The 24,341-nt window shown below is 45.5% G+C and overlaps 1 protein-coding gene across 2 annotated transcripts in view; it reads left to right on the top strand.

The window, feature by feature from the left end:
• Window positions 1-24,341, top strand: part of COL5A1 (collagen type V alpha 1 chain) — a 234,267-nt gene that overhangs the window by 48,112 nt on the left and 161,814 nt on the right. For both annotated transcript variants that reach the window (XM_063316318.1, XM_063316317.1), the window contains exons 2-4: window positions 234-401; window positions 1,502-1,715; window positions 4,275-4,437. In XM_063316318.1, the coding sequence (XP_063172388.1) occupies window positions 234-401; window positions 1,502-1,715; window positions 4,275-4,437 (545 nt within the window). The remainder of the gene's footprint in view (window positions 1-233; window positions 402-1,501; window positions 1,716-4,274; window positions 4,438-24,341) is intronic.

Raw genomic sequence — 24,341 nt, forward strand, 5'->3', positions numbered from 1 at the left:
AGTCTACAGGGAAGGAGTTTCAGGCTAGTTGTTAAGAGGACCCTCCTGACTGTACAAACTATAGGCCAGGGGCACAGGCTGCCCCATGAAGTGGTGAGTTCTCCTTCCCTGGAGGTCTTCAAGCAAAAGCTGGATGGTTATCTGTTGGAGGGACTAAATTACCTCAAGGATTCCTTTAACCTCTGTGATTCTATGAGTCTGTGTTTCTAATGTTGGCTCTCTCTCTCTTTCAGCCGAGCCTGCAGATCTATTGAAGGTATTAGATTTCCATAATTTACCCGATGGCATATCAAAAACGACGGGCTTCTGCACAAGCAGGCGGTCCTCCAAGGGAGCAGATGTGGCCTATCATGTAACCAAGGATGCCCAGCTGAGTGCCCCAACCAAGCAGCTTTACCCCGGTAAGAGAAGTTCTGTTTCCTGGAAAGGACGGACACCTTTTTCCTTCTTAGGAAGCATGTGTCCTGCTGATGTCCTCCGTCCTCCCTTGACGGAGCCTGGCACTTCTGGTTCTTTCCTCTTCTGCTTTGCCCAGGCGAATTCAGGTTCTGCTTGGCTGAAGCGCAGAGGCCATCACGGCTGGGACTTCTGGCCCATGAGGCAGACACTCGCTTTCTGAGCAAAGCAGCAGCAGACCTATCCTCAGTGAGGGCAGCAGCTTGTTTAGGGTATAGCCCAAGGAATGTGGAGGGAAGCAGCCGGTGGCTTTGATCGGGCGGCCAAAATGCCAGGCCTTTTCTCTGCATAATCTGAGGCTCGGCCCTGGCCACGAGAAGGGGCTTGGAAGTTGCAGTCAGGTGCAAAGGCAGACCGGAGTGCAAAACTGCCCCCCCCCAGGGCACGGCTTAGTTCTCAGAGGCAGCCTAGGCCTTGCTGAACTTTCCCGCTCCTTTCCTTTAATAACACACATCCTCCGAGTAACTAGATGTTAGTTCGGCTCCAAACAAGCAAATGAGCGTCTGGCGAGATAAAGATAACAGAGGTAATTGCAGAGCAGTTTTCAAAAGGAAATGCTGTTTGGGGATTTGACAATAAAAGGGTCTGGAGAAGGAAGACACAGTGACACGTAGCTTCACAAAAGAGCTCTCCAGGCCAGGGCAGGCTATATTTGGGACTAATTAGAAGGTTTTGTTCTCCTCAGCCGGTAGTTTGAGGATCTTGGTGTTGCACTTCTCTTGCCGCTCCCAGCTTTGTAAAACCTCCAGTCGTTTGGCCTGGAATGCTGCGCCCCACGTGCTTCACGGAGGGGAGATCCTAAAGGATCCCAAGTCTGCATGGAGTTGCGCTGCATTTGTATGTGTGTCTGCGCGGACATGGAAGCATTTCCCAGTTTGGGATATCGTCAATCATACTAATCCCTAAAGACCCAAAGCAGACCTTCCTCATTTCGTTGGCCTTTCCAGCCCAGCTCTGCCGTCGGGGCTGCAGGGCAAAGCTTGGCAGCTCGCCTTCCGAGAGATGTTGATCCGGCTCTTTGCTCCACTCCCTTTTCTGCTTCCAGCATCTCCGTTTCCTGAAGATTTCTCAATCCTAACCACGGTGAAAGCCAAGAAGGGAGGCCAGTCTTTCCTGATCTCCATTTACAACGAGCAAGGCATCCAACAGGTTGGGGTGGAGTTGGGCCGATCCCCGGTTTTCCTGTACGAGGACCACATGGAGAAGCCGGGCTCAGAGAACTATCCTCTCTTCCGGGGCATCAACCTCTCGGACGGCAAGTGAGTGAGCCAGAAGGAAGCTGGGGGCCGGGGGCCGGGGGGAGGAATTCCAGGGGCTTCTTTGCAGGGTGTTTAATGGTCCTTCTTCAGGAAATGCTGTGTTCAGGAATGATGGATGTTCTGAAGCTCCAGAAACCTGTCTCCAAAAGTGGCCAAACAGGGAATGAGGGTAGCAGGTCATAAAGACATAGACTCATAGACTTGAGGGCTGGGTTCATGGAGCATGCTGAAACTTGAGGTCAGGTTAGCACCACACGCTAGGCCCAAACAAAAGAACAAGCAGTATTGTGGCTTATACGATGGCCTACTTTGCACAGTGTGCTAAGACAGTGGTTGAGTTCCCATCACATGTTGAACCCAAGATAAAGTCGGAGTCTGCGAATCCAAATTAAAACCTTCCCCAACAGATGGCTGTGACTCTTTGTGTGAACACCTCCCAACAAGAACAGAACTTGCCACTTCTCTCAGCCCTCAGTCATCCAGCTGAGTATTAAGGAAAGCTTCCTCGCAGGGAGGGTAGTCCGGCAGTGCAGCCAAGGAGGGAAGGTGTTTGGCCTGCGCACGCCCAAAGATGGGTGTGTGCAGGCAGAGGCTGGGCAGCCATCTCGGTGGGGTGATTTCGTTTGGATTCTCTGGTGGCCTCTTGTGGCTCTGGGAGGCTCTGATCTGGCATTCAGGAGAAGAGACCCTGACGGTGGCATCTGCGTGGAAAAAGGCCATGCAGCTCTGGGGGAGTCTGTGTCCGTCTCCCCTCTCCAAGCCATTTCAAAGACATGAGCCAGGGGAAGCTGAATTCTGGGTCTACCCAGGACACTTTTTCTGTAAAAACAGAAGTCACAACCTTTTGTTTTTGCCAGATGTGGGGAAAGGCCAAGAGTTCTGTTGGGGCTGTCATCAATTGGAAAACCCTGGAAAAGTCCTCCTTTGGCTGCTCACAAAGATTCAGGTCCATCTACAATCATGTAGTTTAGAAACTTGCTAAAATAATACAATACAATACAATGCATAAAAATAAAATAAATTAAAAACAAAAACAAAACCAGAGATGCCCAGGCACAAATTCTTTGCCTAATTGACATGATTTGACTTTGGTTTTTTTCTTTCCCATTTTTTAAAATCTTTCTATTTATTATTTAGTTATTTATTCATTTTGTATTTTTCACTGGAAAATACTCTATGTCTCACCTTCTGATTCCACAAATTACTTAAGGCCTCTAATTCATGAGACTAAGAAAAATAAGAGATAAGACAGTTAACAGGTATAAAAATGCAAGTGGAATAATATAATGAGAGAAAAATCCAATTATAGTAGTAAAAAAGAAAGAAGCAGCCATGGAATTTTATGATGATAAGACATGCAACAAATAGTATTCATTAGATTTAAAGATATGTTGACAGGTAAGTATGCCTTTTTCCAGTGGAAAATAGAAATTTGTCATATGCTATCTATTAAATCTAATTCCCAAAGCATTTAATACTCATGGCTAATGCCTGGTGATCCTTTAGTGCTAAGATATTTCCAAGCTTAAAAGAACGCAATCAGGGTTGCCCTCAGAAACGTCAGAGCTCAGTTAGTGGCTGGAAGGTTCCAGCCTATCTCAGGAGACTTCTCTGGACAGAGGGCAGGAATGCAGAGAATGTAAACAAGCAGCCATCATCAAGGGACACCAAGAGGGCTGGAGATAAGAGGAAATGAATGCCTTCTCAAACGTGACGGTGCTGCAAGAGTGCCTTAAAGGTCTGAGACTTGAGATGGTATAAATTCTGAACCACCATTCCCACTTGTTCCAGAAATTGCAGCATTAGACTGAAATGAAAATGCAGGAGCCCACAATGGATTTAAAATGAATTTAATCTCCTAAATCAGTCTTATCAAATCTGCCTTCCAGTTGTTTTGGAACTGCAGTACCCAGAATTACCATGGGTGGCCAACACATCTGGAGCTGCCTAATTGGGGAAAGTTGCCATAAATCAGGGGTGGGTTGCATGCAATGTGCCAACCCCCATTTTGTGACCTCACATTCACCACAATTCATTTTTGGCAGCATAGGGTTTCGCACAAATGATGTGTTAAACTATTATTTTGATCCTTAAACCCTCCGATAACATAATAGCCAGAAATTCATGGAGGTGATATGCTTTTTATTATAAATTGAAAAAGGGACTACGTGTGAAGAATTCCTGCTTTTTTTGCAGCTGCATCACTGGGGAAATTCCTGCAGGAAAGTGAAGGACTAGGCTAAAATGGGTAGCATGCTGTGTGAATCAGGCCATCATATCAAAGTTTATTTGCTTGGGTGTTGCATGTTATGAACATAGCCATTGTGGTTTGTTGAATTAGGTTTAGGGTTTAATACTTTATGAGAATTGAGATAATGCCTGCAGTTTTTCTGTTCTATAGTGATAGAGGAAGCATCAGTGTAAAATTAATGACCAGTTAAGGGAAGAAGCTTTCATGCTGTGACAATTCTGGAAGTTCCATTTTTGCTGAGGTGGGCATAGGGAAGCAATGAAATTTGGAGCTTCTTTTAACCTTCTGTGGGGCCTGTTCTTCCCCAGATGGCATCGAGTCGCTTTCAGTGTTCACAAGAAGAATGTCACTCTGATTTTGGATTGTAAAAAAAAGGTCACCAAGTTGTTGGACCGGAGCGACCACCCCATCATTGATGTTAATGGTATCATTGTGTTTGGAACAAGGATCTTGGATGAGGAAGTATTTGAGGTAAGAGTGCAAGAGATAACTGCCAGGGTGTCAGGAAGGCATCTCAAGTTGCTGAAAATCAGAGAATGCAGTTTTTTGGGATAAGAACATGTTCTGGATGAGAGAGAGAGGAAAAGGGGAGTTTGTCATGCCATATTTTAGAAAGGAGGTCCTTGAAAATAAACCTCTATAGAACAGTCTCAATTGCAGAGCCTTGAAAATTTAGCCTTGGTTCATAATGGAACTCTCTTGGGGGACGCTGACAACCGGAAAGCATGTGAGAGAAAGAGAGGGAGAAACCAGAAATTAATAAGCCCTCTTCAAGGACTTTCTGTGACTGACTTGGAGGTCACCCTTTGCTACTCACAAGGAATCTTTAAGCTATCCCAATGTTTGTTTTTGCTGCCCTGTTTCCAAGAAATGAACTGGAGCCAGCCTCTGTCCAGTTTTGGGTTTCCAGTACTACAGCTGACCGTTGAATAACCAGCCTTGGGGGTCTGAATAGCCCATCACCTCCAGGTTCTTGGCTCTCTACAGGCTCCCCAATTCTCCTAGCTCCACCCTCTTCCTTCTCTTCTGCTGTGACTTCACTTTCCTTTAATTACCCTCTCCATTCCCACCAGAAAGCTCCGCCCCTTTAAAATTACAGTGCTAAAACTGCTCTTCCATTTCCTTCAAGCTTCCTTCCCCAGGTAAAAAAGGGTTCTGATTTCCTTAGCTCCCTCTCGGTGCTTCTGAACTTCATTTTGGGGGGTGGCATTTTTTTATTGTGTTTGCGGTGTGGTATTAGCATGTGCCACCATTTTTCTTTTCCCACAATGCTCTGCCCCCTCTCTGCCAAGAGAAGGGATCACATTAGGTTTCCTTCCACCGGGGTCCTACGGATGAATGAGAAGCTGGGAAGCTGCAGATATTGTGCAGTAAAACCTGGGGCACTTGGTATTCACACATGCTCTTGGTTGTCTGAGACCTACAGTAAGATGAGTCAAAGACCTTGCATCTCACCCAGAGATTTTTACCACATTTTTCTTATTTGGGAAAAAAAAATCAAAAGGATGTTTTATCATCAAATTGAATGAGAATGATTGAAAAAAGTCTGCGGCAGAATTTACTTGGTGCAACACTGAGTTAAAATCAGGAGCAAAGACGGGTTGGATGCTATTGGTGTATGTGATGGCTTTATACTGTTTTTCTAAGACATTAAGTCTGTTAGGGATTTCAAATACGGATGAGTGAGATTTTTGTTTGTTTCATTTTTAAAACAAAAATTTAGCAAAGAACTTGAGGAAAAGAAACTGAGAGATTCATCCGAGTTTCTGGACTGTGTTCAGCTAAGTCTCAAAATGGGCAATCAATATTTTCTGCTTTACTTAGGTTTTACGGTAATCTTGGGTAAAGAAGGGAATTGAAAAGCATGACTCTTCAACCTTCCAATGAGAGTGTCTCCTCACCTTAAAAAAGTCCTTTGTGACTATAACTTTGACTGACTAATGATACAGTGGACAAAGACTTTCTGCCTTGGTTCCTATGATGCAATCCACATGTTACCATTTTAAGGGATAGTCCATGGGGACTGTGGAGCTGAAACACCGGGGCTGATTTTGGCCACTGAATAACACTCTAGTCAAACATTTTATCACTGTCCCAAAACCTTGACTTATTTCTTCCAAACTGACTGCAGTGAAGTATCAGCCAGACATCTTTTTAATGAACGCTTCTGCTTCAGACATTTCTTGAAGCCAGGAAACTCTAGGTGGTGATGTGGAATCTCTTTTCTCCCCCAGTAGTGAGATGTTGAATGAGCAAGAAAGAATGTGGCAACGCTGTGATTAAGTACAGTTTTCCATATGCTTGTGGAGAGCTGCTAGATCTTAACTAAAATGGTTTTAAGAATGGCTCTTTTGCTAGCTTAAGTTTCCTGACGTCACAGTGATCAGATAGATGTCTTCTGCTCAGAAGGTTCTGTGCGCCTGGCCTTGGCTACTGTTGAGAGTCTGCACTTTCTCTCCTCCCTTTCTACAGTATCTCAGAAACTGGATGTGCTTAGCCAGGTTATGTTGCATAATTAACATTTGTAAAGAAGTCTGCGTCCCTGGCAAATTCTGCTCCAAGGTCTTCCTAATTTTGTGCAGGAAAGTGGGAGGGAACTCACATTAATTGTCCCCTGCACACGGAGTTGGAAGGGAGCCCTGGGAGACCCCCCACCCATGCTTAGTGCTGGAATCCAAATGAAAGGATCCCTAAATGGCCAAGGAGATCCTCTCCCTCCAGCTCCAGACTGCAAGGTAGTGTGAGGGTGGAAAACGCAGAAGCAATGGATAATTGTGACTGGGTGTGCCACCCTCACACGTCGTTAGGAATGAAGGAAAGATGAGAAACAAAGGAGGGACAAGGGGTGGGAAGGAAACAGAGAACAACCATCCCACTCACAACTGAGGGACTAAGCAAACTGTCAATGTGGAGAAAGGCCACCAAGAACACTAAGAGGAAGGGGTGGGGCAAAAGCAAGGTGGGAAGCTTAAAGAGAGAGGCGGAAGGAAGTAGAACCCATTCCTGGCTTTAGGGGAATGAGCTACAGATCTAATAAAGAACTATGCATATCCATCGTGGTTTGTGTGGTGGGTTACTGGATCTAGATCTTAAGATCAAAATCCTCACAGGTAGCGTTAATCATCATTAACTCCAGAAGATGACAATAATTGAGCAGTTCCAGAAGTCGTTTGGGGAGTGCTGACTAGACATCTTTTTGTATTATCTGATTTGATACTACGTTAGTTTTAATTCTGCTTTTGCTGCTATTGTTGTTGCCAAACTCTAGGAGTTGTTGTAGAACACAGTACTATATAAATATAGTAAAATAAATTTAAAAACTGTGTTTCAGATGCTGTAGGTAGTCCAGAAACCCTTTCTCCCTTCCATCCTTAGCCACATTTCTTTTGCCTGCTATGCTTCCCTGCGTGTAATCACTCTTAGGTCCGATCCATTTGCTTTCATGTTAACCTTTACTTTAAAAAGATAAGAAAGCTGCATCTGTTGGCCTTTGTAAGGCTCTGAGGACCTGGCTGTTCCTGTGGGCACTGGGCCAGAGTGTTGAGTGAGGCTGCCTCTAGGAGTGTAGTGGCATCTTGCGTGGCATCCTGGATTCCCAGTTCATTTTGATACTGTACGTATTTTTGACTGTTGTTTTTAATTAATTTGTATGCCTCCCAGAGTGGTTGTGGGTTGGGTGGTTGTACAAACCGAATGAATGAGTGAGTGAGTGAATCTATTTAAATAAACACTTCAACTGTAATCCTAGAGTCTTAAGAGGAAGTTGTTGGCCAGAAAGTCAAGTCCACTTCTGATGCCTGGATCAGACCCAATTTAATCCCTGGTTTTGGAGGTGAGCACAGGGCACCCAGTGAGTGTGATCACCCACAGGAAGGGTCATGCCTATTTGAGCATTTGGAGCAACTCATAAGGACCGAATTCCTCAAACATCTCTTGTTCCCCAAGGAGCAAACCATCAGGGTCATTTGGATGGTTCTGTCATGTTGGAGGCTTCTGCTTATCCAGGGAAGAGACAGAGGAGTTCTTTTTTGCTTGCTTAAGAAGATCTGGCCCAGTAGTCTCTCTTCCTTTCTGCTGAGATCCCTAGCAGGAGGCAGCATAGGGAGAACCACCCCACTAAAGCTCCCTTGATACTTGTCAGAACGTGTTCCCCACTGGCTTCAATTTCTCATGATGATGATGATAGAAACTGGCCCACTGCAAAGCAAAGAGCAGCCTCCATTATCCTCCTCATTTGTAAGAGTGCTGGGGAATCCTGCTGTCATTCTTAGCAAGAAGAGGTGGCAGGCCAGACTGGAAAGGATGCCCTCCTGCTCAGAAAAAAGATCAGGAAGCAGAATGCTAGGGAACATTTGGGGGGCCAAATGGAGGGAGCATTTTGATAGATGGGCTTGGTTTTCCATTTAGAGTGGCAGCTCCTCCAAGGCAGCCATTTTGGGAAAGCACCTTATCTTGTTCTGACCGTCCCAGATGTATCATGAGCCTGTTCTGGGAGAGGGATCTAGAGAAGGAGCTGTCGAAGGTCTGAAATAGTCAGTCCCAAAGTCCTTCCACCACAGAGGAGTAAGCAAGCAGAGTAAGTCCCCTGCAAAGCAGGCAGTTGCAAACATTGTTTCCAGCAAGCTCCTCAGTCAGATCAGTTGCCTCACTTATGTTTGGATAGATGAGCTTGAAATGTTTGCAGCTAGAGCCTGTTATTGACACAGAGCCCAGCGGGCACCACTTGAGCCTGCTCATCATCCACACGTCGGCACCATTGCTCTCTGGGGGTTAGGCTCTACTGCCCCGACCCAGACTTCAGAGATGTAGGCAGATGAGCATCTGATTCAGGTTCTTCACCCAGGCCCAGACTGCCAAGGAGTTTACAATTATCCTTGGGCACTTAACCCCAGCTTCTTCCTCTTCCAGACAGCCCAATCAGGATACCTACATTACTACTGCAAGCCAGTTACAAGGAGTTCTGAGTAATGTGGTTTGACATTGGCCAGGAACCCTGGAAAACTCCAGGGCCTTGTGGGGAGCAGGAAAGAAAGATCTTCCTTCTGTCATTGCTGGAGCAATAGAAACGGATGATAAAAGAGGCATGGAGCAAACAAGGACAAGAGAGTGACCTCAGCCCCCTCTCGCATTCCCTAGCAGCTGGATTCTCCTCTGGATCTTCATTTCATTTCCCTCATTTTGAGTTGCCCTTGGAAATATTTCTTTAGTGTCATCTCTCATCTTCAGATCACAAATTCAAAAGGTTTGGTATTGTCGGGCTCAGCCCAAGAACGACAAAGAATCAATCCAGCCAAACATCGGTTCTTTATTTGCTCACACCGTATAGACAGAATCTTGCCAGACTGAAGCTGCTCTACCTAACCTAAGGGGGAATAACCTGGGAAAGCTCTAGGGCGGTGCTGTTCTGAACCTCTTAGTCTTCCCACGTTCCAACTGTGGACTGTGTTTTCTCTTATCTTGTTCCCCTCCTTGGAATGTGCTCCTTCCTTCCTGAGAACCAGCAGCATTACTGAAGTCCATCACAGTTATGGGCTGTGTGCATTTTTTACTGTCCTAACTCTCCCTACTTATTATATTTATAAAAAATTAACTGTTTTGCATTATAACCATAATAACCTGATAAATGCTGATCAGCTTACTGTGTGATTCAGAGTCCATGCTCCTTGTTCCTATGGCTTTCCAAGTGAAAAAGCCCCAACTTCTGTAAAATTTACTCACAGGGGACTTTCTCCAGGCATGTGCCACTGCCAGAATTTTTCCAGAGGACACAAAGCTGCCTGATGGTTGTGGTTCCATTTCGTACAAAGATCACATGTCGCTGTATCACCCTGTCCATTTGTCTTGGATGTGTACTTGCTGTTTAACATCATATTTCAGTTTTTATTTATTTATTTATTTATTTGTGGTGAAATCACACATTTTTCAGAAGAGAGACTTGGTGGGGATTATGCATACCAGTCACAAACCAGTTGTCCAGGCTAGAGTTCTTCTAGAGAAGTAGATTTTGGCAGTGTGTGACCAAAGTGAGCAAAAAGGGAGCAAATGGAAGTTTGCCCGGGAATTTGGCAAGGAGAGTGTCCAGGGAAAAGCATAGGCAACTTCAAGGAGTATGGAGATTAAAGGAAGTTTCATGGTGATCTGATTTATGTGCAATGATTGCCTTCCTGCTTGAGGAGAACCACGCTACACCTGCTGAAAGTGGAAGCTTGTGTCATACTGGGGAAGAGAATTAAAGGGCTTGAGGAGAGAGTTTCTGTACTGCAACACATCAGGGAAGGCAGGAGGTTCCTGGACAGGACAGGCGAAGCTCCTCAGGAGGGGAAGAGAAGGGAGGGCAGTGCCAGACAGCATGAAGAGGCATATGAGTGGAAGCGTTTGACCCAGAGAAGCAAAACTGTCAGGTGGCATTCATTGCCATTGGAGCTCAGGAAAGACAATCCACAACCACCTGGTCAGGCCACTCCTGGCTTCGCAAAAAGAAGAAAACCCCCACTAGCCTCTACACTCAAGGTTGAAGTCCACAAACCACTTTGAGGAAGAAGAGGTGTATTACGGTGGCAGGGAATTCCCTGCTGAGAGGAACCACAACTGCCGTGTTCAGCCCTGATATGCCATTATGAGAGGTATGGTGTCTTCCAGGTCCCTATATCTGGGATGGGCTGCTGAGATTCCTCAGACCCACAGGTAACTATTTCTTCCTAATGATTCATGTAGGGACAAGTGACCCTACCAGAAGGGACCTTAAACAGACCTCCAGTGACGATGAAGCCCTGGACAGAAAGAGGAAGGAGTTTTTATCAGTCCTTCCAGGTGAGGGTCATGGCATAAGAAGAGATAATGGCCTCCTGGAAGTAAATAGCTATCTATGTAGATGGAACCAGCAAGAAGGACTGGATTCCTCAACCATGGACTTCGCTACCTACATGAAGGACTACATCTGATGAAAATTGGGAAGGGGATCTGGGGAGAAAAAGTGAAAAGCAAAAGTATAAGAAGGGGAGAACTGGCTTGGCAGTAGGATGTGTGGAAAAGAAGGGGGCGTTCTAATAGATCAGAACCTGAACTTGTGTCAACAATGTGATGCAGCTGCTGAAAAGGGAGCTGCTGTTTTGAGGTGTTCTAACAGGCACATTGAATCCAGATCATGGGAAGTAATTCTCCATCTGGGTCAGTGGAGGTCATGGTGGCACAAAGTATGTCGCCAGCCTTCCCCATATAACAAATATGGGATTGCATAACTCCATTTCTTTCTCACTCACTGTGTCCTCCAAGTTCGATTTTGTCCTTTACATACAAAGTCTGCTGAACTGAGTTCATTAAATGTAGAATTTCTCCTTTTAACAAAGTTTGAGCAAAGCAACTAGGATTCCATAGCAGGACAAGGTACTGGCATAAAGAGTTCAAGGTGGATGGGAATTCCTTAAAAAAAGAGAGGCTAGAAATATGATTGCAAACAATTCCAAAGAGACAAGAAACGGAGAACAGGAAAAACAAATACAAATACTGAGTATCTGAAAATGAAAAAAGGCACATAAATGAATGGAAAAAGGGATGAGGAAGAAGACAGACAGGTGGCTCGGAAGTGTAGAGAGAGTAACAGGAAGAAGCTGAAAATAATGAAAGGTGCTACGGATAATAATAGGGGCTTCTTTCGATATGTTCAGAATAAAGATATAAGAAAATGATTTGCAAGTCAGCTGCTGAATGGAGAAAGCCACATGCTAAGAGGCAACATAGAAAATCCAGAGCCCCTCAGCTCCTATTTTGTGCCAATCCTCTTGGAGAAGACAGTACACAACTGGGAAATGCCAGGTGGAAAAAGGGCATTCCAGCTCCTTTGGACCCAGAAATTCCAACCATCTTGATTTAGTCCAAATCTCCGAGGTCAGATGTAAGGCATCCTGGGTGATGGAGGAACTGGCTAATGGTCTGGGGAAAACTTTTTCCGTACTATCCTTGAGAATACCTGGAGAAGTGGTGACCTGCAGGGGACTGTAGGAAGGAATGTCCCAAGCTTGAAAAGGGGGAAGCGGGAGGATCTGCTGAAGCTCAGAGCAGGCAGCCCGATATTGAAACCTGGGTCAGGTACTATCAAACTGGGATGGGGGCGGCTATGAAGTCAGTTATGGGTCTTCTTCTCCATTGAGGGCTTGGCGGAGGAGGCAGGGAAATCCTTCTCAAATTGAATTCTTAACTATCTTGATGAGGTAGGGAAATAGGCGTAAAGTAAGAGAGTGGAACTTAACGAAGAGAAGCACAGAGATCTTCATTTTTGGAAGAAAAATACAGGTATAGCATTGGGGATGCCTGATTTAATAATAACCTGTCTAAAAATGATCTTGGAAATAAAATTAACCAGTGCTGGATAGGAGTCAGCAGTGTGACATGGTGCTAAAACAAGCCAACAGCTGCATCAATAGAAACAGAGATTCCACATTGCAGCAATTAATAGTTCCCCTTTTTCCTGGGATAGTCACGTTGCATAATGGTCCAGCTCTGGGTATCCCACTTCGGGAGGGATTCAGACATGCTGGAACAGGCCCAAAGCAGAGCAACAAGGACAATTGGAGGAGTAGAAATTGAGCTACTGCAAGTGCTATAAATAGAGATGGGAAGGCTCTGAAAAGAAACAGAAAAATTCAGGGATATAAGTACTTGGGTTTTTTTCTTTGTTTTTTCCCTACATTTTCTTGTAGAATAATGAATGCAATAAGACAAAGTACTTCTATTTCACTGTCTCATAAGGCTCCCAAATAATTTCTGTTTTCTTACAATAGGAAGACTTTTATCTGGCACAGGGCTGTCGGTCCTCTGCAGGGAGGACCAGCAGTGGAAGAGCCTGGGGCCTTCAGAGCTTGGTTGGCCCTGAGGCGACAGCCGCTGAGGGGCCTGGCTCTGCTTTACTGCCATGGGGATGATTTGTTCTGGGGCTGTCAGAGCTGGGCTGCAACACTCCATGACGACTGAGGACCATGGGAAATGTTTGCTTCCACCTGGGGGCCATTTGGATATTTGTACAGTAGTGCACATGAGACCCTCACTTCTGCAGTCTTCAGCCTTCTGCTTTTCAGTTGGACAGTCTTATCTTCCTTTCCTTTCCTTTCCTTTCCTTTCCTTTCCTTTCCTTTCCTTTCCTTTCCTTTCCTTTCCTTTCCTTTCCTTTCCTTTCCTTTCCTTTCCTTTCCTTTCCTTTCCTTTCCTTCCTTTTTCATACAATTTCAAGGCTGCCTGACTCTAGGTGACTCTGGGTAGCATAATTTTTTTTAAAAAAAGTAGTGAACAATAAAAAGGAAGCAAATCGTAAGTGTTCAGAAGGCAAGTTCAGAAGGGGTGGGCGGCATAGTTTTGTGCTGCTTCACCTTCTTCCTCCAGGGCCGGTCCCAATCGGCGGTGATAGGGGAGGAGAGATCGGCTCCACGGCCCCTTCTTTGTGGGGTGCCGCAGGGGTGAGTACTCTCCCCTCTCCTTTTTAACATCTACATGAAACCCCTGGGTGAGATCATCCATCACCACGGGATGAAGTATCATCAGTATGCTGATGATACTCAACTGTATATCTCCATCCCAGGTGAAGTAAGTGATGCTGTGACCACCCTTTCCGAGTGCCTGGGGCCGTGGGGGCCTGGATGGGGAACAACAGGCTTCAACTGAACCCTAGTAAGATGGAGTGGCTGTGGATTAATGGCACCTCGGGTGCCAGGAATTGTCATCTTTAGTGCTGGATGGGGTCTCAGTGCCCCAGATAGACCCGGTGCGTAACTTGGGGGTCCTCTTGGACTCACGACTCCTGCTCAAAGAGCAGGTGGCAGTGGTGGCCAGGAGGGCCTTTGCTCAACTCCGTGTTGTGCGCCAGTTACGCCCTTTCCTGGACCGAGAGGCCCTTCGAACGGTCACTCATGCCCTGGTCATCTCCCATATAGACTACTGCAATGCGCTGTACATGGGGCTACCCATGAAGAGTATCCGGAAGCTACAGCTGGTTCAGAATGCAGCCGCGCGGACTATCTTGGGCGTTCCAAGATTTGCACACGTAACACCTTTGTTGTGTGAGCTGCACTGGGTCCCAGTTTGCTTCTGGGTCCAATTCAAGGTGTTGGTTATTACCTTTAAAGCCCTACATGGCATGGGACCAGGATATCGGAGGGACCGTCTCATCCCTATTACATCAACCCGCCCCACCCGGTCATGCAGAGAGGGCATGTTATGGATCCCGTCAATAAAAGAATTTCATCTAGCGGGGTCCCGGAAGCGTGCCTTCTCTGCTGTAGCTCCCGCCCTTTGGAACATCCTCCCCCCAGAGGTGAGACAGGCCCCCTCGCTCCTGGACTTCCGAAAAAGACTAAAGACCTGGTTTTGTCAACAGGCTTGGAATGGGAGGGGGAATAGTTATACCTGGGGATGGCTAGCACCCTAAGTGATTTTGAGGGGCCTGTTACACTCATGGACTGATTAAAATCTTTTGCCACTTAGATATTATTGTATTGTATTGTTGTATTGAAATGGTTTTAAATTTTAACTGCATTTTATTGTAAACTGCCCAGAGTCCCCCATGAGGTGGAGATGGGTGGTGAATCAATCAATCAATCAATCAATCAATCAATCAATCAAGTTCTCTGTAACAACAAAAACATCTTACATCAGCAAAACCACCACCCTGCCCCAAATTTGATAAAATTAAGAGATTATAGGGTTCTTAAAGTTCAAAATTCAGCATATTGTTTCATTTCTAACAACATTTAGTACTATTTAGTAAATTCAGTTAGTCAAGGTAATTATTGACTAAATTATACTTCTACATTTAATTGTAGATCAAATGTAATAATGGTATGAATATACCCTTTCCCTCAAAATGTCAAAGCAAAATTTGGCTTCAGTATTTCCAGATAGGTTACCTCTTCCTATGAAGACAGCGTGAAAGAGCTGGGAATAGCAGGTCTTGAGAAGTATTGTGGATTTAAGTGACAGGAAGGCAGATTCCAAAAATGTTCAGAAGAACCAGCAGTTCAATAAATGGATTACCCAGGGCGGAGGTGGACTCCCTTCCATCGGAGGCTGTCTGCCTGGGATTCCTGCCCTGAAGAGAGGGTGGGTTTGGCTTCAAGGGCCCCTTCTGTTTCTGTGATTCTCCATGGAATCTGGGAGAGAAAAGGAATGAATTTGTATCTCCATCAGATGCCAGTCAGAGTAGACTCAGACAGCCTGCATGAAGTGGTGACAGGTTCAGCAGAATGCTGTGGGCTCCCAGGTTACCTTTTCCCATGTGACTTTAAAAGCATAGCATGGGATGTACCAAAGTATCAACTTTTTGAAAACATGCCCTTTTGGTTGGCTAGCATATTTCTCAACCAATTAAAAAAGGCTGTAACTTTATTTTTAAGAAGATAATGATATGTCCCATAGAAAAAAGAACAGAGGAAATAGGTTATGTCTCAGAAGGTAAAAAAGGCAGATACCTGTTGAGTGTTTTTTAACTAGAATCTGACTTGGCATCTGTAATTTGCCTTAGCTGCCAATCAAAAGGTAAAGGTAAAGGTTCCCGTTTAGTTGTGTCCAACACTAGGGGGCGGTGCTCATCTCTGTTTCATGGCCGAAGGGCCAGCGTTGTCTAAGGACACTTCCGCAGTCATGTGGCCAGCATGACAGTCACGGAATGCTGTTACCCTCCCACCAAAGTGGCACCTATTTATCTACTCGCTTTTGCATGCTTTTGAATTGCTAGGTTGGCAAGAGCTGGGGCGAATGCGGGAGCTCACTCTGTCACACGGACGGGAGCTCGGGTCTCAAACCGCCGAACTTGCAACCTTCCGGTCAACAAGCCTGGCGTCTTAACCGCTGAGTCACCATGCCCCATTTAAGTGCCAATCAAGAGGCACTTAAATGACGGATCCTTTAAGGTTGCCATCTATTGCAGTTAAATAGAACCAGCTTAAAACATATTAGAGATACAAAAGGGAATGTTCTAATTAATTTTATTCCATGCAGACTCCCTGGGGTTTATATTGAACCATTTATTTGCTTCCCCATATTTTTATGGAGTGCTAGAAAATGTAAACTTTCCCAGCATCAACTGTCTGCGACTGAACTGGTCCTGGATCTCCTCTCCTCTCCTCTCCTCTCCTCTCCTTGTTTGTTTCCTTGTGTTAACTAATTTATTTTGTTTCGCTGCCATTGAGTTAAACGCTCTGCAAACCTCAGGCTATTTCTAGGTTTCTGAGTATCTGGGGCTCCTTTTGTGTCATTGTAAGGAAGGGAAGAGGTCAGCTGAATTTCCTTTCTGCTGCACAGGAGTAGACCTGGCTAATGCGTTGCATTTAGAAACCTGGCTGGGCCCCAGTAGGCAGGCTTAGGAAATAGGCCTGGAGGCACAAGTCCTCTCAATGGCCACCCTCTGGTATGAATTCAGCAACTGTATTTGGGTGGACTTCCAGAACTTTGGGCAGGATTACAGGCCCGTGTAGAGGTACTCCAAAACTACCTGTTGGTCAGACTGAGATGTGGAAAAGAAGCCTCGAAGCCTCGTTGTGGGTGCGCTAACTTGGACTCCGTTCTGGGTACTTCACGCAGCCCTGGCAAGTGGCTTGCAGTGCCCAGCTGGGGCTCGACTGTGGCGGCTGCAGTTGGGGGCTGAGGGGAGATCCCGGTGCCGCCCCTCCCCCCCCGGTAGGCTGCCAGAGTAAATTCATGCTGCTGCCTTGGCTTCGTGCTTGACCATGGCTGCCAGCACTGAGTTCACTTTCTCACTGCAGAGCCCTTTAAGGAAGTGTTTTTAAAAGAAAAAAAAAAAGCCTTAAGTTCGTACCATGGAACGATGGAAAATCGAAAACCCTTTGAGCCAATAGGCTTTATATTACAGAAAGGAATTCCTCTCCACAAGCTCAAAATATAATTTATGGTTTTAATCGTGGTTTTGCTTCGTTTTCCATCTCCAGAACTGGGAGCTCTTGAGACCTTGTTTTCTTTGCAGAGGCCCGCTTTGATCATCTGGAATGCATCCCCAATCATTTTGGTGTGCTTTTTTTCCTTGGCAGGGTGGAAGAGCGTTATAAGGGAGAATGCTGACATCTCTCTGAAGGGCAGTCCCTGGAAGTGTGTCTGTCTCATGCTGTAATCTGAGAGGGAGGGAGGGGACGGGGGACCTTTGGGGCTGGCTGGCATCCTCCTCAGTCCTGCCCTGGCCATGAGAGGCGGCAGCTTTTAGCCCCTGACTGGCTTCACCCCCCACCGTAAGCCAGAAACCACCGTTCACGAGCCCAGAGCCGTAGGCAGGCCAGCTGCATCTGAGCCTCTTCCCCAGAGGGCAGCTGCTGGCTGCTCAGCCCTTCCCAAGGCCCAAGGGAGCAGGGCTGCCTGTGGCCAAGGCTCAGGTTGGCACAGTGTCGCCTCACACCTTGCTGAGTCCCCTTGGCAGTCGCCCCTCATCCTCTGAAAAAAAATTGGCCTTAACAGTCATGTTTTTCTGATCGCGACCCAGTGTGGAACGTGACGTATGTGTGGATGGCAAGTGAGGGGGGGAGCTTAGAAGACCACCGCTCCGCTTTCTTTGCCATTGGCGCCTGGCTGGGAACGGCCCATGTGGGGGCCGTTACCCTGGATGAATAATGTGCCGGGTAGCCCCTGGCCTTGGCTGGGCTTTTGTGTGTTGCCTGGATTGCTCTGCCAGATCACATCGGAGCAGCGGGACATTTCCCTCCATCGAAATGGTCGCTGTTGCACTGACCCTCTGGATGCCTGGAGTTTTTCTTGTCTTCCCTCAGACTGGGAAAGCGAGAGATTCCACCCTGAGTGCCACGTCCTCCTCGTTCTTCACCCTTGCAAAAGACCTCTGCAGACATGGGGAGGGACCCCTGCCTGTCTGGAGCAAGGGCTGTCCTGTCCTGATGCACTCCTTCCCAGCCCAGTGACAGAGCAGCCGTCCCCGCCCAGGTGTTCCTACGCTCCTTCCTCTAGACCCCAGATGGGCAGCATCTGTGATCTCCCACCATCCCATGCGGTGTGGGTAATAGTTGGGGGTGATGGGAGTAGCAGCCTAGCAGCATCTTGATGAAGGTGGCCCCATCGTTGTGCCCCCCTCCCCACCCCCGAGCTCTTACCCCAGCCGGTGCTTCTTGGCTAAGGCGAGCTCAGACTAGAGGATGACCTCAGCACAGCTGCCCAGATGCTTGGATACAATGCAGCGCTGAAGTCAGCTGCAGGCATCTCCTACCCTTGCAGATACTGGAGATGTTTTGCCCTTGGAGCTCTTTCTGCCATTTGCAACCTGAAGCAGGAAAGCCAAAGGACTTGGGGATGGGAGGCCCGAGAAGGCAGAGATGTCACAGCCCACGGTGAGGGAAGCAGCAAATTCCCACCAAGATTCAAACATGTGGTAAAAGCAGCATTATTTCCCCCAGAGAGTCCCTGTTTGTCTCAGTTCCCATGGAGGCACCTGGCTCTGCTCTTCGAGCTGGATCAGTGTCATTGATTGCTAACATCCTCCAGCAGGCAGGGACCCTTGAGGCCATCCAGTCTACTCCTTGCTCAGCATAGGGATCCAAGTTAAAGCATCCCCTGAGAGAGGCTGAGAGAGGCAAAGGGAATTGGTTCCACTGTTAAACTGCTGTTGCCATCGGGAAATTTTCTTACGTTCAGTTGGACGAAGATGCATGGGAATCTGAAGTGCAGTAGCTGGGGGATCCTAATGGGTTGCTCAGGTTTTTGGAGGAAAGAGGATGTATTATTTTCCTCCCAACACACTCCTTCCCTCCCCCTCCCGCTCCTCCTCCTCTGCAGCTGAAACTGCTCCAAGAACGTGGAAAACCCATTCCCAGCCACAGAAACAGCTGCCTTAATGGCAGCCAGATGCTGGGCCAGCTTCATGAAATTCAGCATCCCTTCAGTGGGGCTGCGCCACTATCTCTGATATGAAGGAGATCTGCACAATAATGGGAATTCAATCTCCGGCAAAAAGTTGCTTATAGAATCCTACTCCCCATTTTTTAATTATTTGGTAAAAAGTAATTCTAGCCCAGTTATATATTCAGCCAGCCCTCCGCCCCGCCCAAGTCATCCAGCTGTTTGGGAACTGAACTCTGAGAATTCTGAATTGCTGTTCTGATCTTGCCTTCAAGGAAGGCCACTCGGAGTCTGTGCTTCCAGGTGTCAGGCAGTTTCCACTTGATGCGTTAGGCCACTCAGTGAACGGCCTGTTTGCTTTATATGGATTCTTCTTTTCCAAACCTATTGCATGCAGGCTGAGATCCCACAAGGAGCTTAAGCAGATCTGCTGGTGAACAAACACCTGCTGTCATGAGCACTGATGGCGAGCAGGAGGGGGCCCCGATCCAGGGGGGGAAATGCATGCGTAGCAGCGAGGAGTGGAGCAGCCATTCGAAGAGACACAGATCAGACCCGCCTTGACTTTTGGGGTCTATCTGTCTGGGTTTTTCCCACGCTTCTTCAGTTTGTTAGGATTTTCTGTCTAATGTAGCAGTAATGAAACACTAGAGACCTACTCCTCGTCTCAGCGTGGTTCCTGGCTGTTAGGACATCTGCACTTGTACAACTGTTAAGCTTGATCAATGTTGAGTTCATTCTGGAAGTGCCTAGTGTACTATGTGGAGCCAATTAATTTATGATTCCATGTATTGAACAAATCCAGAAAACATGTTTATCTAGTAACTAAGTTAAGTATTTCAACATATTATATGAGACCAACTCAGAGGGTTCAAATCTAGGGGGGGGGGGGAAAGTATGCTAGCAGTGGCTGAGGGGGCAGCAAATAGGAGAGGAGCAGAAGAGGGAAGTCCACCCTTGCATGGGACATGGGCTTGGCAACAGGCCTTCTCTACAGCAGCCCCCAGGCTTTGGGATACAGCTCCGGTACATTTGATCCCATCCTTCCCTGTATCTGCACCTCTCTTCTATCCAGCGAGCCTTTGGCCTTGGGGTTGTTGATTTTACTTTCCTTCTGTAAACGGCTTAGAGCAGCCTTTCCCAACTTTTTTGACCCTGGAGGAACCCTTGAAATATTTTTCAGGCCTCGGGGAACCCCTGCACATTCAAGACCAAATATAGTCCAGAAGTTACAAAATTATGATGTTTGTTTCATGTGTAGGCTTGTATATATGCATTAACAGTGTTCTTAAACTAAAAATAAAGATTGAAACTTACCTCTTTAATGTGAAGTTGCCTGAATTTGAAATAACTTTTTAAATAAATTGTGATCTCCCAGGGAACACCTAGGGACCTCTCAGGGAACCCTAGGGTGGCATGGAACCCTGGTTGATAAACCCTGGCTTAAAGTCTTCACTCACTGAGGCAGTCTGCAAATACTGTCAGACAGATAGATGGTTGTGGGGGTTGATTTTGGTCCTCCCCATTTCATGCTGAAGATTAGCACAATGTTCTCCAGAATGGCTGTGGGACGGTGGTGGACAGAGTTTAATTTACCCATCGAAGAGAAACTCTGTAGCTCAGGGTTGAACTGTGGAGTCCTTGGTGCTCTCTGGGCTTGGTTGTTTTCTTGCAGATGTTTCATTGCCCAACTAGGCAACAGGCAACATCTTCAGTGAAGCACTGAAGATGTTGCCTAGTCGAGCAATGAAAGGTCTGCAAGAAAACAACCAGGCTCAGAGAGCACCAAGGACTCCAGAGTTTAATTTCTTCAGAGGGGAAAAAAGTACCAGGTCTCAGGCTACTGTTGCCCCATCATGAATGAAGGGCACTCTGCATACCTTTGGGGCTACTTCCAATTCAATATTTCTGTACCTACTTAAAAGTTTATTGAAGTTTTCTGGGAAGGAAGACAGATGCTGTGGGCCAAACCTTTTTTGCAGAGGGGCTTTCCTCCCTTGGGCTAAGAACACATTGATTTATTTTGCTTCCCAAAGAGGCAAGGAAACAGGGGTCTTTTATAATCCATCTGCCAACATTTAGATTTGGGATTATCTAACTTTGTTGAGGTCCCAATGTTTTAATTCCCTAATTTGACAAATTTCAGGAATGTCTCACGTAAACATGCAACGTCCTAAGATCTTTTTTGGCAGTCCTGGATAGTTCCTGCTCTTTCTCTTCCCTCCACCCCTGACCCACTGCAGTGCATGGACTTTCAGCTGATACATGACTCACAATGGAAGAATTTCAAAACAAGTGTAACAATTTTAATATGATTTCTTTTGGCTAATTAAATTGGGGAGCAAAGCTGGCTGTGCTTTCCATTCAAAAATGGAACAAGCTGGTCTTCTCTAATTGCTTTCTTGTCTTCCCCATTGTGATTTTTAATAATGCACAATAAGAATAAGGCCTGACAGATGAATTTGTTACTTGATCTGTTCAGATAAAGAAGGTCTCCCTTGAGTTGAGCCTGACTCGTGGTGATACCATGGACACATCCTCCTTGTTTTCTTGGCAATAATAAGGAAGTGGCTTGAATGGCTTGCATTTGCCTCCTGTTGGAATTTGGGGTGGGATTTCTTTTTTACTTCCCAGCCTAGCCTATAGCTATGAGATTGTGTGGTGGTCTCCCATCAAATCCTAGTTTATTGCTCTTCTTCAACAACAACATCAACAACACAAGTGTTCTATCAGGAAATTATGGAGACGAAGACAAGTATTGAAGCTTGAGCTGGATAGAAACACAATGAGGAAAAGCCTCCTTCCTTTGAACAAATTTAAATCTTGAGAGTAGAGAAGAGCAGAAAAGAAACCAGCTGCTGGTCTGGCCAGGCCCATGTGTATTATCTCTTTGAGAGATCTTGGAGAGCTGGTGAAGTACCAGATGACTGGAGAGAGGAAATGTTGCCCTTTTCTCCAAGAAGGTGAGAAAGGAAGGCCCAGCAAACCACAGGCTGGCCAGTCTGGTATCAATACCTGGGAAGTTTCCAGATCAGATTATAAAGAAATTATTCTGTATGGATCTCAAAAACAATGCTCTAATTTCCAATAGTCAGCATGGATTTGTCATGAATAAACCTCATTTGTTAATTGGTTAACTTCTTTAACAGATTGTGAGAATGTATTAGACATAATATATATTGGCTTCAGTAAAGCGTTTGACAAAGTGCTCCATTACGTACTGATTAGGAAGTTAATATGTTGGCTATTAAGCAGAGACATAGCTGGCTTGAAAATCATATTCAGAAAGTGCTCATCAACAGCTACCTATAAAATTGTGGGAAGATACCAAGTAGAATGCTACAAGGATCAATGCAAGTCCTGTACTCTTCAATATTTGTTTTAAAATGACGTATGAAATGATGGAGGGAATACTTATTAAATCTGGGGATGGCACAAAATTAGCAGGATAGCAAATATTCTACAAGACAGAAGTTCTTGATGGGTTGAGAGGTGGGAAAGTAATAGAATGGAATTTAACAGTGACAAATGCACAGATATATGATGAGGGGAATGCCAGGTTTGGTAATGGTTCTTGTGAAAAAGATCTTGGGATACTAATTGACTGCAAACTGAGTAAGTGCAAGCAATGTAACAAGAAAGGGAAGGGAAGGGAAGGGCAATTGTAGGCTGCATCAGCAGATGTATAATTTCCAAATCATGAAGTTATCATTCTACCTTATTCTGCTTTGATAAGACCCACCTCAAGTACCATGTCCTGTTCTGGGCACCAACGTGAAAGAAGGATCTTGATGAATTGGAACAGATTCAGAGAAGGGCAATGAGGATGATGGAGGGAGTAGACATGAAGTGCTATAAAGAGATACTGAAGGAGCTGCAAATGTTGAGCCTTGAGATATGATAGCCTGAAAGGCTGTCACTCCAGTGGCGGTCAGGATCATTTCTCTCTCCTTCCAGAGCTCAGGACAGAGTCATGGATTTAAGTGGCAGAAAAGCAGATTCTGGCTGAATGTTAGCAAAAATTTCCAAACAGGAAGACAGTTAGATGGTAGAGCCCATGGCTCAAAAGGCAAGGGGATTCTATCTTCTATCATGCAGGAGGGCAGAATGCAGAATGTGGAGTTCAGGGAGATTCCAGCTGAAATTAGGAAGAGCAATTGGATATTAGGGGCTCCTGGTGCTGGATCACACCAAATTCTTATTTGAATTGACCTCCTTCACTCTGGAAAGGCAAGCAAAACTAAGTCACCCTCACTTTTGTGCTGACCCACTGTGGACTTTCTTTCAAAAGGCTATCCAAGGACAAGTCAAGGGCACAGTTTGAGAGGAAAACATGTTTTAATATATGTATGTTGAAAGACACCTAAATGCAGAACTGAAGCAGAGTTTTCTGCATGTTTTGAAAAATAAAAGGGGTTGTGGATTAATGTGAAAATAAGACAGAGCAAACTTCAGGTGTAAAGGTGACCTGGGTAGATGACAGCCTGATTTGCCTACCTTCAAATAACTCCTTGGGAATTTCCCCGGGAATTTCTGTAGCCATCCAGCTTTGGTGCCATCCTAGCATGTAAGGGCATCTCATGGGCTGTGGTGAACAGTGTGGTCTTGTCTTGCATCTTTCCACAGACTGCATAGTTACAGGATGGTTCCAAACCTGGTTGGACATGTAGTGGATGAAACTAAGGAATTCAACAGTGATAGAAATGATGACTTAGTGATTTTTATAATGTGCTAAAGGGGAATGATTTATAGAAATAATGTCATTTTGGTTTAATATGGAGTAAGAGATTGATTATGGAAAATTTTTGTAGAGCCAGTTTGGTCTAATGGTTAAGGCAACAGGCTAGAAACCAGGTGACGGTGAGTTCTAGTCCCGTCTTAGGCATGAAAGCCGACTGGGTGACCTTAGGCCAGTCACTCTCTCTCAGCCCAACTCACCTCACAGGGTTGTTGTGTGGGGAAAAGAGGAGGAGGAAGGAGTATTAGGTATGTTTACTGCCTTGAGTTATTTATAAAAATAATAAAGGTGGGATAAAAATTAAATAAATAAATATCCTTGCTGTTAAAAGTCAGAAGTCACATCTTTTTGTAATGTTGAAAAAAAAATTATTTTGAGTTTCCACACTTTTTTAGTTTTCCTTCTCTTTTTTTGTCATTTTTTGTTTTTTCGTAGCTTTTATCTTTCTTTTCAAAACATAATAAAAATTCATAATAATAATAATAAAAAAGGGGTTGTTCCAAAACTTACTACTCACTGCTATTAGTCCCTGTGGTCAAGAATCCCAAAAATGGTATGAATCTTGGTCCTTTCCTTTTCCTGTTCTGAACTTCCTGCCGATATTTTAGTTTTGGGGAGGGGGGAACGTTATTTTCCTCTACAGTAATACTTCACACTGCACGTTAATATCTGGAGAAGGGTTCTTTCTTCCTTTTGTGTATTTGTAACATTGCAAGCCTTGGAAAACTTGAGCCAGTCTTAATAAGGCAAATTTTGCTTGGTTTGGAACCAGGAAGAAATGTGAATCTGAGACTGAGATGCCTCA

Source organism: Candoia aspera, chromosome 16, assembly GCF_035149785.1.
Source record: "Candoia aspera isolate rCanAsp1 chromosome 16, rCanAsp1.hap2, whole genome shotgun sequence".
NCBI lineage: Eukaryota > Metazoa > Chordata > Lepidosauria > Squamata > Boidae > Candoia > Candoia aspera.